Genomic DNA, 16,748 nt, shown 5'->3' with positions numbered 1-16,748 from the left:
TCTCCAAGAACAGTACGTCTTACGTTCCTATTTCTTACCAATATTTTGGCATCGCCTAAGGCATTTCACTATTATTACAGAATCTCTTAGATATAATTGACCATAACAAAGGAAGAAATTCAGTAGTAAATATTATCGCATTTCAAATACACTAAACAAATACCAGACTGTAACAATTTACCTGAAGGCATGTTCCTCTGGGTCATCAAATTGCTAAGTTGAATTTTCTTTCCTATTTGCAAGATGCAATTATTTCTGTGTATGAACGAGTATTTGAAAATATTATAAACAAATTTAAGTATATGATCAACACGACCTTTAAATACTTGTGTTGGAAACGACGTCTTGAAATATAAATTACATTTCTTCACGAGAAAATGATGATGTCGTAAGTAATATAGCTAAATATGTTGAAAATGACAGCGAGGTTATTTTGAAGATTCATTTATTCTATATAAATATATAAATAAAAAACTGACATGGAAACAGAAAGAGTGTTACAAAATTTAAAAGACATCTAGTAAAACATCAATTGACCAAGAAAAAACATAAAACAAATTTAAATTACCTATCGTACCATCTTTCACAGGTTGTATATTCCGACGATAACAACCAATCATCAATTTGAAGTATTCTACCTGAAGACGAAAGTGACAGTTGAATTCCTGCTCAATCAGAAAAAATGGTTTAAACATATTTTTGTTTGTTTTTCATTGATTGTATACAGTAATACACAGTTTTAATGGATAAAAACGGAATGGAAGTTGTATGTAAAAGAAAAGAAAATACCTCAAGCTCATTTGGCGATCGATATTTCGGGTCTATGGCGGGAACCACAGGGCAGAACAAGCGACCAGGCATCATGGACGTCCAAAGCAGATTTCCGGAAAAACAACCACCCGTTTGCTGAACCTCTGGTGTCATCAGTGCAAATTCTATCGCCCATTTCAAGGTGTCTACCATCCTATTTAATGTCACATCGTCAGATTAAATCATTCATTTTGTTCAAAATTCTCCTAGAATGTGAAGCTTTGAATAATTTGTATCTGATAGTAGACATGTTCGTTTTTGAGGGAAAATATCTGCCTTTACTGTTTTTGTTTTTTAAAACGTTTTGCGATTCAATACTTTATTTTGTAAATACCTTTACCCTGTATCATAAGGATGATTTGGAATTCAAAATGGACAAAGTTACAATTAACTTCGTGTACCATTATACTGCAACAGGAACACCATTTTCATCAATTATTTGACGACATTTGACATTTTTTTCGCTAAATTCTCCATGCATCTTTCTTGACATGATATTAGTTCTTATGTAGTCTTTTAAAACATAACTTATTCTCAGATGGTTCTACTATTTTAAAATGTGGTTTTACATTTTTTTGTTTTATATCGGCATGTAACACTTTATGCATTTCTTGTGTCAAAGTACAAGTGTTGGGATGATTTTCCTCGTTTCACAATAGTGCTAGTGTTATGTTTTCCTTACTTTCTAATGAAATATTTCTAATTGTCTTGTTGTATGATGACTTAGTGGTAGGTACTCCACTCCTCCAGACATCATGATTGTAGGTATACGAACTGGCGAAGAAGCAAATTATTGAAAGAGATCCACACTAACATATCTTGACCTATTCAAATAATTCTCCAAATTTGTAGACACAAATCCTTTTCTATACTTGTTTTTATCAAATCCTTATTGTAGATACAACATAATGCTTTCAAATTGCATAAAACCAAAGGAAAAAATAAAGATATATTGCGACAAAAACATTTTATGATATAAAAAAACAAGAGTAGCATTATGTTTGCCATTTGCTTAATATATCAATGAAAAGAAATACATTTATTAATTCAAATTACATTAACAAAGTATTCAATTTCCTTTTGGTTGATTTACTGTCAAACTTTCATCATCTAACAGTGGCATAGTATGACATTTCAGTACAGACATTTAAGGTCTCGGAATTGAATCATCTAATAAATAATTCTCCTTCTTGCAAATGCTCACAAGTATGTTAGCACCAAATTACTATTACGATTCGGAAAAACATTGCGACATATGTCATTGTTTCGTGTCATGCTTCCCATTTACAAGTGTTTTAAATGAGTTTAGGGTCAGAGCTTGAATTAATTACCATAATTTGGAAGATAAATTTGTAATTTCAATGCAAATTTATTTTCAGTGATGGTTGACTGACAAAGTGTATGTGCCCCTGTCAGTGGTGTTGGCCGGGAGTTTTTACAGTGGTACAGTGCAGAGTAATATGTATGTATATAATATATATTAACTCGTGTGCAGGAGTATGACAATCTGGCAAAACCATTTGCACATAACGAGATTATTTAAAAATGCATCAGCACCCAAAGAATTATATAAACAACTTCATATTTTAATATAACTCTATTATTCCTTACTTTCAGTTCCTAAATCTGGAAGATTCAAAATGTGTATGTAAAACATTAAACTAATATAATGAATAATTAATGCATAGACCAATGCTATTCAAACAAAAACTGCATTCAGTTGGTATTCGTAGGGTAAATTTACAACGTGTATTGGATGACAGTACATGCATATTAATATGACAAAAATAATGATTTATTGATTTTGCATAGAGCCCTATCAATGAATGCAAACATTCTCTAAAATACTTAACATAAAACAACTATAAAACCACAATTGTTAGGATAAAAATATGACAAAAATATTCAAAGCAGAGTCTAACAGCACACTAAAACATCGACGTTTAATTTAGAAATATCAAGTTTGGAACAGTTTAAAAGCGATGTATGTTTAATGGCTTCTTAACAAAACAAACCAACTAAAAATGCATGTATTTTGAGGAGGCTTGCATTGGAAGACCCTTCCACAGCGCCCCTGCTGATTTCTTAAAGCATCATATTGAGGAAGTGACGGCACATAATTCGAAATAGTCAGTAAAGGGCCAGAATGTGACTTGTGTGGTCTTGTTGGAACGTATCGTAGCACAAGTTCCTTGAAGAATACTGGAACATTTCTACGAAGTGCATTAAATAATTTAATCAGACATCATGAACTCCCAAAGTACGTTTTCAGGAAGGGCAATCGTTTCCTGAATTACTCGTGGCATCCATGCAAGTTTGTGTCGCCCGTTTTATGGTCCCTTCCATCCTTTTTGAGGTCACATCGTCTGATTTAATAATTTGTTTGTTCAACGTTCTCTTTTTCATTATGCTTTGTACTAGGACGGTATACAACCATTGGTAGACTCTGTTCTTTAATCATATGGTGATACCGCTTATTTACGAAGTATCAATCAACTAATATTATAAAACTTTCTGAACATCTGAAGGTCCTTGAACCTTCCACCAGTATCTGATCATATATGTTGTTAAAATAATACGACTTCACTACATTGCAACAGTTGTCGTCCTTAATTTGAACTTAGATTAAGACTAAAAGACTTAATAAGAGGCCCAATGGGCCTGCATCGCTCACCTGGTATTAATCTCACACTTGTAATCTTAAAAGTGGACTAAAATACAGATACAGGCAGAATATCAGTGTTTGATTCATAAGAACCTATTCAAAGATTTAAACATATTACGCCTGTAACCTTGAATGTCGAACAAGGACATCAGGTTAAAAGTGGATCAAGGTCATTCATTTGAACAAACTTGGTAGTCCTTCATCCCAGCATGCTACAGGTCCATTATCAGTACCCTCGACCTTTTGGTTATTGAGAAGAAGTTGTTTGAAGATTTTAAGACATCTGACCCCCAGTGACCTTGAAAGTGGGTCAAGGTCATTCATTTGAACAAACTTGGTAGCCCTTCATTCCAGCATGCTACAGGCCTAATATCAGTACCCTGGGCCTTTCGGTTATTGAGAAGAAGTTGTTTGAAGATTCTAAGACATCTGACCCCAGTGACCTTGAAAATTGGTCAAGGTCATTCATTTTTACAAACTTTTTAGCCCTTCCTCCTAGCATGCTACAGACCCAATATCAGTACCCTCGACCTTTTGATTATTGAGAAGAAGTTGTTTGAAGATTTTAAGACATCTGACCCCAGTGACCTTGAAAATTGGTCAAGGTCATACATTTTAATAAACTTTGTAGCCCTTCATCCCAGCATACTACAGGCCCAATATCATTACACTGGGACTTTTGGTTATTGAGAAGAAGTTGTTTGAAGATTTTAACATATTTGACCCCTGTGACCTTGAAAGGGGGTCAAGGTCATTTATTTGAACAAACTTTGTAGCCCTTCATCCCAGCATGCTACAGGCACGATATCAGTACCCTGGGCCTTTTGGTTATTGAGAAGAAGTTGTTTGAAGATTTTAACATATTTGACCCCTGTGACCTTGAAAGGGGGTCAAGGTCATTTATTTGAACAAACTTTGTAGCCCTTCATCCCAGCATGCTACAGGCACGATATCAGTACCCTGGGCCTTTTGGTTCTTGAGAAGAAGTTGTTTAAAGTAAAACGTTGAAGCCGGACAGACGGACGACGGACGCCGCACCATGGCATAAACTCATTTGCCCTTCGGGCAGGTGAGCTAAAAATAATATATCATTCTGTGTAGATTTGCCAACGAATTTTAGACGAATGTTATCCCTGTAACACACTACTACCAACACAAAATAAACACATATCAAAATTTGCGCAATTGTTGCGTCGATATGTTTTATTTAATATATTTGATAGAATGTTTTAAAGGGGCTGGTCGGGGAAAAAATTACAAAATGAGTGGGTCTAAATGCGTTCTCTGGCCTTCCAAAAGTTATACCACGGCAATATGATGGTCGAGTTCTGCTTGAAATGTCCAGTTTTGACCACTGAAATCTCGGGGAAGCCCCGCGTAAATTTAGCGCAGATCTATTTATATATGTCGCGTGGTTGTTTCGAAAATGAGGCAGTTAAGATAACAACAATTGCACGCCGTCATGTGCCATGTCGGACTCAATTAGCGGACAAGACAACAATACTATACGTAAATAATTGTTTTCAAAGGTCATGTATGATGCAAGTGTAGTATTTCTACCTATATGTTGTTGTTATATATAACGTTATTGATTCCTCGTGCCTGTGGTAAAATTACATCACTGATCTGGGTCAATTGAGAGTTTTCGACTGTCAGGTGACGATTTAGGATTTCTTTAATATAATTATAATTTTTACTCTTAGGGAGAGAATTTCAGCAAAATTTGAATCGGTATATTTCATAAGAAGGTATTTTAAACATGTGTATGCCATTTTTGCAAATATGACATTTTCCCCCCGAGCAGCCCCTTTAACAAACTATCGTTATTGTCATGGTTAATAATTACATACCACTTCGATTCTAGTTGTTCCAGATTTCCCCGGAAATGAAAACTGCATACATCACAGAACTTCCTTTTCAGCTTCACATATAACCATTTATTTACAATGTTACATTTGTACGCTAATATTACAGGCATCTAAGGAAAGTAATTTCAAGTTGTTTGTCAAAATCTAGAAATCTAGAAATAAATTGCTGATATTAGCACAGATTGAATGGGATGAAACACAATTGTCTTTGATTCAAGGATACACTTCCGGTTTCCCCACTGGACATCTACTTCCAGACGAAAAAAAATAAAAGCAAAGTGTAACAAGGGGAAGCAACTCTGTTGTTTACGCACGCATGTGTTACCATTAAAGAGCTTCGCTTCAAGGGTACACTTCCGGTTTCCCCACTGGACGTCTACTTCCGGACGAAAAAAAATAAAAGGCAAAGTCTAGAAAGGGGAAGCAACTCTGTATACGCATGCATGTGTTACCAGTAAAAGGCTTGGAAGTATGTCCTTGAAGCAAAGACAATTTTGTTATAACCCATACATGAACATTTTCATACAGTGAAAACAATACCCATGTTTAATTACTTGTTTATTTGGATAAAAACTAATATACATTCTGAGTGATTTTTTTTTATAAAATGTGAAAATATCAATTGGGCTTCCCTACCCTTCTACATGTATATATTGTCAATATAGTAGGGAAGGGAAGACTATTTTATATTTTCGCATATTTATACATACCAGATGCAAACGCCTGTGCTAATATTAACTTCTAGATTTTGACTAACAGAAGATTAACATTCCTTTCCTCAGTAGTAACACAACAGATTTTCTTCAAAATTACTTGAATGACTTAAGGATACTTATAAGACAGAAAGGTTAACAGAAATTATTTATGTCATCACTAACGACTTCATTTCTCAACAGATGTTGATTAAACTTCATGCAAATGTCAAGCAAGGATACAAGGATACTCTGACCCAAGGTCAAGGCCAAATTCATTGTCACTATTTATAGAAAAAATGTCAACCAGCTCAGTCATCGCTCATGCGACTTAATTTTTATTTGTTTCTTTGAACAAAGATCAAATATGAGAATGCCTCTGATGAATTCGTGTTTCTGGGAGCCATTATCAAGCACAATGTCATTAATATCATTACCATTAACACTCTAGCGACTTCATTTCTAAACTTATTTAAATCGCACTTCATATATACAAAAAACATAAACATTCAGTTGAATTGATAAAGTATGATGATGCATTAAATGAGTTTGTATTTCAGGATGCCAGGGTCAAAGTAACAGCAATTAATCAACCTTTGATAAAATAACAGCTTTGTCATAATCTTACTAGAAGTGAAATATAAGAACTTAATTGAATGACTTCAGCTGGTACTTAGTATGAATGAAACTTGACTAAAAGAAATTATAACGTTGGCATGCTTGCATCATAGACATTCACATCGTTCAGTTGATATTCATAAGTATGAAGTCGAATTGTGGGTTGATGTTAAGAACAAATGGCTACTTAACCCTTCCACCCCTACATATTTAAACTGGACTCATCCAGTCGTTCATTTGGTAAGGTTCAAATGAGAATTTAGGGGTAAATGGGTTAAAAGTAATTTGCTTTGTAGGCGACGTTGATAGAACAAAATACAATATTAATCAATCATTCGCTCTATACTATCCGTCTCAAATTAATGGATTAAATCCCCATCTGTCCTGAAGCAGTAACATTTTCGTCACAGTAGTTTTAAAATGTAAAAGATAGAAAATTTACGATCTTTTCTATTGAATACAATATAATTCACTCCTTTGGCAGCATATACCACACAAGTGAAAAAAATTTGATATTCTGCCATACGTCTGCTATCAATATCAATAGTAATCAACTTGGAACATTTAAATTAAATATACTCTTTATATTTCTGTTCATGGTACGAATAAAACAAAACAATATCCATGATTTAATAATATTTTTTTTTTATTCTTATCTGAAAAAAATCACAGATGATTTGTATGTGTTGAAAAACATGACATGTGTAACAGTAAAATATGAGTCCAAATCTGACTTTTACCTTCTATAGTGCCCCATATAGCCAACTAAATTACTGAACTTTTACATCTGAGGAACAGTACAGTGACACGAGGAACTTCTTTTCATTTAAAAGAGGGGAAAAAAACAAAACAAAAATAATTTTTTAAACATTTGTCAAAGTGAAACGTCACAATAAATTAAACTTAGCACATCTTATTTACTTTGTTGATTAATCGATTGACAAAAAAACCATATTTACCACAGGTGCTCGACACACTACACTAATATGATTTGCATATACTATATAATATGTGTAGTGCTATCATATAGTATATACACATCCTGTAAGCGTGTCCAGCACCTGTGGTATTTACTGGGTGCCTCAGTAGCTGTGATCGCTAACGCGCACAGTCATTGTACTACTGTGTGCAATCAAGCATGAGCTTCAGATCACTCGCTCTCCGAAGAATTTCTGTTCGATCCCCAGCGGTGGTGGAAAAAAGAGAGTGATGTCTGATAGGGTTAGTTGTTTTCCCTCCGATGGCACGGTGGTTTTCCCCCGTGGGTTTTCCTCCACCACCAAAACACCATTTGTTCCCTTAGCGGCGTCGTAATAAAAGCTCTACAGAGCTTATGTTTGTTGTTGACAATTGCACACGACGTTAAATAAAGATTACTATTTTTATTTTTGATTATTATTGCAACACGAAGCACTAAAACACCTAGTTCAAAAAAATTGAGTTAGTCAATGCAGAAAATGATAGTAATATTTTGTTTTAACATTTATGTCATAAAGCCTTATCTATAGGAATTATAAAACCTACTCTCTGTAAAATTACATTTCCTAGGCTTTCCTCATTAATGACAAACATTGTATTTAAAAAGCAGTACCGTTAATACGGAAATAACAGAACCAGTTGATTAAGGAAATAAAATTACTAGCAGTAAGGAAAATTAACCTTCTTCTGGGAAACACTTATTTAAGTGTTGAAAAGAGGACACACACATTTACAAAATGCATGATCTTGTATTTGAGTATACCGTGAAATCTCTAATTTTCGTGGGGTGTTTAATTTCATTGATTTCGTGGGTAATCATCATCTATGAATTCATAGGTCTACAAAGGATAATTACAAGTGTTATTCAATTCTCGATTTTAGTTGGTACTCGTAATCCACGAAATTTCGGCGCCACGAAAATATTTGATTTCACAGTAGTTTACATTCTACTTTAGACCCAATAAGATACAAGGATATATCGCTAATATCACTTTATTTTCGGAATTGTTCGGATCACATATAAAGCTACATTATAGATAGTAAGTTAAACGTGATAAAGCTATATGGATGCAAATTGTCTATAAGCTAGGTATACAGGGAAATCATTCTATGTCAGAAGGCTTAATATTAATGTTATTTTACCGTATACGTACACCTTATGAAGATGACAATGGAAATAGATAACATTATTTGCTCGAAGAATACATACATGTATGCAATCTGGTTTATAAATAAGCACATACAAGTAACATGAAAACTACAACAAATGGTACCACAAACATTTAAATACATGTGTGCACATACATAGAAAATCGCATCATACAAGCTATATATTAAAACTGCCTGTTTAAGTTATCATGAAACGAGTATTGCATGATATCTTTCGAACAGTTTTTTTTCTCTCTCGAAAATTAACCAATAGCACTGTTTATAATTCCTTTTTCCTTCTTCTTTCTTAGAAAATTGTCATGATAGATACTTCGAAATTTCAAAAGTTTGATGGAACGGAAGAAATATTGTTTATGAAATTATGATTCATTTTAATTTAATTGTATACAATATATCTTTCTCTAACCCTGGACAGGTGTATTTGCACTTTTACCGGTGTGAGATTTCCTTGTCTCACCCTAGGGTTGAGAGGGGGGAATTCCCATATTCATAACAATTGTATGATGCCACTTCAACAATACAATAACGTCACGTCAACAATCCATCAACGTCAGGTCAACCCTGAATTTAGCATGTAACGTTATCATTACATTGTGTATATGATACACAATGGGAGAACAGGGGAAGAGAAAAAGAATCATTCACCCCTTTGTGGGTGAGATAGAGGAATCTCAACCCTCGGGGAAAGATTCTTAATTTGCCAAAATCTCGGCACAGCCTAGTATTTGGCAACTTAAGAATCTTCCCCCTCGGGTTGAGATTCCCCTATCTCGCCCCCAAGGGGATGAGAGATTCTATTAGTTATGCTATAATGAGACGAAACTTCATTCATATGCTAGTACATAGACCACATATAATTAGTATCATACTGATCGACAAAAGTAATTTTCATACATGTACTCCTTAGACGATAGGGATCATCACACATATGTCAGTTTCATTATTCAATATAAGCAACAACAAAACCGAAGGAAGAAAAACACAAAGGGAGATAACTCAATCACTGCATGAGTTACTACTGTCATGTATAACTGCTTTGTGCTATTTCAATTTTCGTAAATCACCACTTTATTTGAGTCAAGTTATGAAATTTCTGCTCTAAGGAAGTACTGATGAAGTAAAGCTGTCTGAGGATAATAATCCAAAAGTCTGCTTCATTAATGATTATACCACAGAGAATATATAAAGGATTCCAATTCTTTATCATGTTTACTCTTGAAATGAATTATAACAACCCATCTAACTGTTGGTGTTGTCACACGTAAGAATAAAGAGTGTGATTTTAAGTATTGTCTCATGTGAGAATAAAATTGATAAATGTTGGTGTCACATATGAGAATGAAGTATACATACTGAATACACCGGGTAATTTTCGCCCTTTGACGGTAAAATCCATTTTCGCCCAATATTAAATTTGTCCTTCTCATTTAATATCAATTTGTAGTATGTTGTTTACTAATATTCACTGCAATGACAATTTTTTCCTCATTACAGAGAGCAAAAAAGGCGAAGTCTAAACTGCGGTATTCAGTAATTACATGCAGGTATCTCATGTGAGAATATTCAAGGCATATAATGATAGGTGCTGTCGATCACCTGTCAGGATGCAGCACATATCTGATACTGTTGCTTTGTGTGAGAATGAAGCACATACATTTAATTAGTTTGGTATTGTCTGATGTGAGAATGAAGCATATCAATAGAATGTGTATACATAGACAGAATTCACAAAGATTGCCGGAAACGAGTCTCACATTTTCTGCCCTCTAAATTCACAACACCCATTGAGCACTTTGGAAAGGAAGCAACTTTATCCTGCACCGTTTCACCGAGATAAGAAAATATTTGACAAGACACAGCTAACACTGATCACATGACAAGGTCACATGACAGTCACATGATACCTTCAGCATCACACTGAATAATTGACACTTTGCTATAGGAATGTTGTCCTTAGTTCTTTAGTGTTTTATTAACTCATTCACCCCTGAAATTTCACAATGAACTATTCCAACCTTTGAATTGGGAGGGTTCAAATGTGTCATCAGGGGTGAATGAGTTAATGGTATGTAGATCTTTTCTACCGATAAATGTCTTATGTTACATGGGGGTGTTTTGATAGACAGAAATCAAAAAGCAATATGTGCACATAATCTAAATCATATGTGCTGAAGTTTTGTCATTGGAGAAAAACATGAGGAATGAAATGTTATGTAGTTCTTGCCCACACATAAAGCTCACAACATATATTAGATTTCAGTATTAAAGAAATTCTGATGCTAAATGTTTAAACATAAATATTATACATGGATCTAACAACATTGTGTCATTATGCCAATATAAAAACAGATTCATTTGGTATCATTTACACACATCTATTCAAACATGAACTTATCTGTTTTCACACAGTTGGCCATTTATATATATTAATGTACATCACAGAGGATGTATATTATAGATGTAAATTATACATTATATATACAGAGTTTATAATTTGTCACTTTTCAGTCCGACAGCTCTCATTTGCACAGTTGATATCTTAATAAAAAAAATTATGCATTTCCTTTGGGGAAGATAATGAACTGGCAATGTGTCTACAGTGTGTCTTTATTAACTCTTTCACCCCTGAAATTTCAAAATGAACTATTCCGACCTTTGAATTAGAAGAGTTCAAATGCGTCTTCAGGGGTGAATGAGGTAAATATAAGTATTCAAAAGTCACACAACTCCACATTCCTGTATTTAAAACTGTACAATTGATTACCGTAAAGTATTTTTCACACGGTCCCTAATTTTTCGCATATTTGTTAAATCCATCAATTATGCCAAATTTGTTTGTAAGCTGCGGTCATGACACAACTATTTTCACATGTATTTTTTCATGGAAAATAATTACTGTACTGTGAAAATAATATACAAATACTTGCATAGCCCGAGTTTCCTTTGGCCCTGACCCCAGACTTACGACATTTTGACAGATAGACACCAGACCTCTGGTGTCGGGCCAGAGAAAACTCGGGCTAATACTTGCAGTTCTGTTGTTGTTTCAGAGACAGAAGGAAGTGAAATACAAACACACATTCGAAACACAGGCTTTTCTGATCTAGTTGATGTTCTATACGGACACAATATACACACAGATCAGTTCTATGTAGAGGGCGTAATATATACACACTAAAAGTACACATTTCCTGGTATCAAATTGTACACTGTTGTACACTTCATCATTTATTAGTCGCACTAACCTTTATAGTGCCCAATGTAACATTATTATTATCAATAGAATGCATGATAATATCATTGGTGTCAACCTCTGAAACCTCTGATGAGCGAGATCTCCCTCATTCCACATTTCGAATGAGGGAGAAAGTGCTGAGTGAACTGCTTTGCTTAATTTTTCTTTTCCTTTTTTCTGTACCAAAATAACTCCAAAAAGCATTCATTTCATTCAGACACACCTAATATGACCATTACACACATCCTGCAGTAACAAGAGTATCGTTTAACCACAGAATGTAGATTTTGAGTTTATGAGACTTGAATGAGGGAGTTTCGAGGGAGATTTATGTTAAGTTTTGGTCAAAATGACAGCTATGTTTTATAATTTTCAGTTACAGTAAACCGGGAAGATATTGTCACATATTGTCAAATTTTCAAAAAAGTAAGAAAAAAAAATACAGATATAAATTTCAATTGACAGGATGGTAAACTTAACACCATATGATTATAAAAGAAATAATTTTGTTTTTTTCAGAAAATGTTTTTGTATAAGTAACTGGCCACTCTACTTACTGTTTAAGAAAAACATCTCACCAACACCTTAAAATTATGCTTATATAGTGCTTAGCAAGATTATTAAAGGCATAACATTTTGTATGAATAGGACACATTTTTTGTAAACATTTTCTCCGTCCACAACAATCACATACATTTCTTTCAACTGAAACACATCTCTTATGTTCTCTCATATTCATTCCGAAATCTATCAGTTTCAACGGTGATATGGATTTCACAAATCCATATATCTCTGCTAGTCTGTCTTGTTCAATGATGGAGTCTTGTATATGTCAGGACACTTTGAAATAGTGTACAGTGGAACCTTACCAGTCTAGACACTGGATTGTGAAATCGTAGAATTTCATGACTCTCTTTTCATTGGATAAATGGATCTCGATTGCAGCCTTTTGATCAGAAAACAACTGCTGGAGTGAGAATTTTTACAGTCCCGCTTTGGGGTGCGGAATTTTTCCCCCTTTAAACATCATTATTTCCATCCTTGGTACCCGACATCCTGTTGTCCGTGGTCCAAAGCATACCCGGGTCCTTATTTCCCACCGATTGTACTGGTTATACGCGTATATTTCACAAACTTCATCACAAGCCCCATGATGAAGAACCACAAGTTCCGCGCAATCTGTGATCTCGCAATTAACACACGCCACAAAGCTACAAGAAGGATGGTGTTGAAAGTGTATCGGATGTTCCTCAGTCTGAAAGAGACAAATTTATTCATCAAGATCTATTCCTAAGTTCTGAGATGAATAATAACAGAAAACTTGCTGCATCGAAGTCAAAACATAAATAAGTAAGACATGAATGCTTTGTTGGCCCTTTGCAAGTGGTTGACCTATAAATAGCAACAGTGACCTTAGCATTGACCTTGGAACCCCGAAAGACAAACTTGTCCGATATATTCTCCTACTTGATTTATGTATAAACTTTGGTGAAATCTGTTATGAAATGAAATCAGTAGAGTCATGATAATGAATCGGAACGAGAAAGAACAGGACGGGACAGGTTGGCGACCGGGACGGGGATGGGATGGACATGGGACGGGATGGGACGGGACAGGGGACGGGGATGGGATGGACGGACATATGTTACTATTTATGCACCTTCCTCTCCCTCCCTCTACATATGAATTGTGGGGACATAACAAACAAAATGATAAAATACTAGAAAAGTATTAAAATGAAATTTCAAAAATATATATTCTTGTTACAAAGGCATAAATATCAATATATATATTTTTTAATATATTTCTAGTCTATACTTTGGATTCCCTTTCTTTTCTTTTATAAATATAATGCAAAACATAGGCTAGTTATGGTTTCATAGGTACCATCAGTGTTTTCTGCAGAAAAAATACATGGGCTGGTATATAGACATGAGACACGCTGTCAGAGGCTTTTAGACTAGTTATGGTTTCATTGGTACAATCAGTGTTTTCTGCAGAAAAATACATGGGCTGGTATATAGACATGAGACACGCTGTCAGAGGCTTGTAAGCTAGTTATGGTTTCATAGGTACCATCAGTGTTTTCTGCAGAAAAATACATGGGCTGGTATATAGACATGAGAAACCCTGTCAGAGGCTAGTTGGCTTTGAGACCTTTATTTTTTTAATTTTTATTTATGTCTGGATAATGGAACTTACTTTCTGAGGTGGGCCCTAGCTGCTGGTAGTCCAGACAGGTCTTCATTGAGGAGGAACTTCTTTGTACCCAGACAATAGTTCTCTAAGTAGGTAGGCCAGTGCATGACCCGTGGATCAAAGTAAAATCGCTGAAAAGTAAAATAAAGTGTCTGGAATATTTCCCTTATTCGGAGCCTCTCTAGGCAAATCGGCAAGAGCCACCACAACCTAGTTCCGAATGAGGGAAGCAGACGACAACAATGGTACTTCAACCTGATCATCTCTACTAGCTGTTGTGTTATTGTTTTTGATATATTAAGTTATTTTGTCGGCATAATATAATATTAATTGCCATTGAAGAACGGAATCATGATTCTTTGTTTCTCCTCGATTAATCACATTTCACTTGGGCAACTGAAACAAGATTAATCGCGGAGAAACAAAGAATCATGTTTCCCTACTGCAAGGGCAATAAACGTGTAATAATACACAAAATTTGTATTTTTGAACCAAAAAAATTTGGAGCAAAAGCAAGAAGTGATCTGGTCAAAAAGAAAGGATGCATTAACTGCATCATTTAATTTTTACGACACTGTTACCAACCTCTCTGAGGGTGAGTGTAGTTTTCTAAACATTTTCCTTTTTTTACAGGTCAAAGTGTGGGTTGTTCAAAATTCATAAAGCACAACCAGTAATTGTTAATGTGTAACATTTTAATGACTGAGCAGAGATGAGAGGGCTCATAGATTCTTGCACATCTATGACCAGGTATTATAACAAAACCTTGCCGAACCAATTCTTCAATTTCATCATCATTTCTTGCATATATTACAACTAACTGTACATATGCTTAAAGCATAGCCACATCGACAGCTATTTTATGGTTGCCATCTCAAAAGACGTGCCAGGTTTGGTGGTGGAGGAAAGCCGGAGTGCCTGGAGAAAAACCACCGACCTGCAGCCAGTACCTGGCAGCTGCCCCACGTGGGCCTCTAACCTGCGACTCAGTATTGAGGGCTAGTGATCGTAGACCGTTAGATCCCTTAACCATTCGGCCACTGCGGCCTCTTACACCTTTGTGTACGTACGCACACTTCACTGGCCATTTGTCTGATGAAGGTGACAGAGAACCTGTAGTTCCAGTCATCAAAATACCACACATAAACACTTACTGGCAGGGTTGCCAACCTCTAAGGAGTCCAGTGTGGGAGATCTCCCTCCACTGGGTTTTCTTAAGTGTGAGACTTTTGACGGCGTCGGGGTGTAACGGCTTTAGTAATACTGGTTGTGCTATATGAACTGCTATACATTAGGAAAGATAAAGTGCATCAAGGTAACAACTCGGTTCACAATACAAAGGAATGAGGGATTCTGTGAACATGACTTGGGTTCCTTTAGGAGTGGTTTAGTTACCCTCTTGTCTTCTGGAGTCATCTGACTCTTCAGCATGTCCAGGTTGTTGTACGTCCACTCCCAGGAATGTGTGGTGAAAAATGTGAGGGAGTTCATAGCTCGATGGAGCTTGTTGTAGATCTTCACCATCCTGTAGAGTAAACAGTGAAAAATATAAACTGTAGGTTTATATTTAACAGCGCTAAGAAATTTCTAAAACAAGAGGTCCAATGGGCCTGCATCGCTCACCTATTATTAATCTAACACTTGTAATCTTAAGATTTCATAAGAACCTATTAAAAGATTTAAACATATGACGCCTCTGACCTTGATTGTTGAACAAGGACATTAGGTTGAAAGTGAATCAAGGTCATTCAGTTGAACAAACTTGATAGTCCTTCATCCCAGCATGCTACAGGCCCAATATCAGTACCCTGGGCCTTTTGGTTATTGAGAAGAAGTTGTTTGAAGATTTTAAAGACATCTGACACCAGTGACCTTGAAAGTGGGTCAAGGTCATTCATTTGAACAAACTTGGTAGCCCTTCATCCCAGCATGCTACAGGCCCAATATCAGTACCCTGGGCCATTTGGTTATTGAGAAGAAGTTGTTTGAAGATTTTAAAGACATCTGACACCAGTGACCTTGAAAGTGGGTCAAGGTCATTCATTTGAACAAACTTGGTAGCCCTTCATCCCAGCATGCTACAGGCCCAATATCAGTACCCTGGGCCATTTGGTTATTGAGAAGAAGTTGTTTGAAGATTTTAAAGACATCTGACACCAGTGACCTTGAAAGTGGGTCAAGGTCATTCATTTGAACAAACTTGGTAGCCCTTCATCCCAGCATGCTACAGGCCCAATATCAGTACCCTGGGCCTTTTGGTTATTGAGAAGAAGTTGTTTGAAGATTTTAACATATTTGACCCCTGTGACCTTGAAAGTGGGTCAAGGTCATTTATTCGAACAAACTTGGTAGCCCTTGATCCCAGCATGCTACTGGCCAAATATCATCTTCCTAGGCCTTTTGGTTATTGAGAAGAAGTTGTTTAAAGCAAAAAGTTGACGACGGAACCCGCACCATAACATAAGCTCACTTGCCCTGCGGGCAGGTGAGCTAAAAACTGTTCCATACCAAGA

General features: G+C 35.6%; 1 protein-coding gene across 2 annotated transcripts in view; it reads right to left on the bottom strand.

Moving 5' to 3' along the window:
- Positions 1-9,422: 9,422 nt before the first annotated feature.
- Positions 9,423-16,748, bottom strand: part of LOC110459899 (fatty acyl-CoA reductase 1-like) — a 34,823-nt gene continuing 27,497 nt past the window's right edge. The window contains exons 11-13 of one of the 2 annotated variants that reach the window (XM_021512378.1): positions 15,631-15,760; positions 14,239-14,366; positions 9,423-13,291 (exon numbers count right to left, since the gene is read on the bottom strand). In XM_021512378.1, the coding sequence (XP_021368053.1) occupies positions 13,126-13,291; positions 14,239-14,366; positions 15,631-15,760 (424 nt within the window). In that variant the 3' untranslated portion in view covers positions 9,423-13,125. The remainder of the gene's footprint in view (positions 13,292-14,238; positions 14,367-15,630; positions 15,761-16,748) is intronic. The other variant, XM_021512379.1, reaches the window with a different exon arrangement.

The sequence above is a fragment of the Mizuhopecten yessoensis genome, unplaced genomic scaffold (assembly GCF_002113885.1).
Source record: "Mizuhopecten yessoensis strain PY_sf001 unplaced genomic scaffold, ASM211388v2 scaffold10275, whole genome shotgun sequence".
Classification (NCBI taxonomy): Eukaryota; Metazoa; Mollusca; class Bivalvia; order Pectinida; family Pectinidae; genus Mizuhopecten; species Mizuhopecten yessoensis.
Note: the sequence above shows the minus strand (reverse complement) of the source record. Positions and strands in the feature narration are given on the sequence as shown.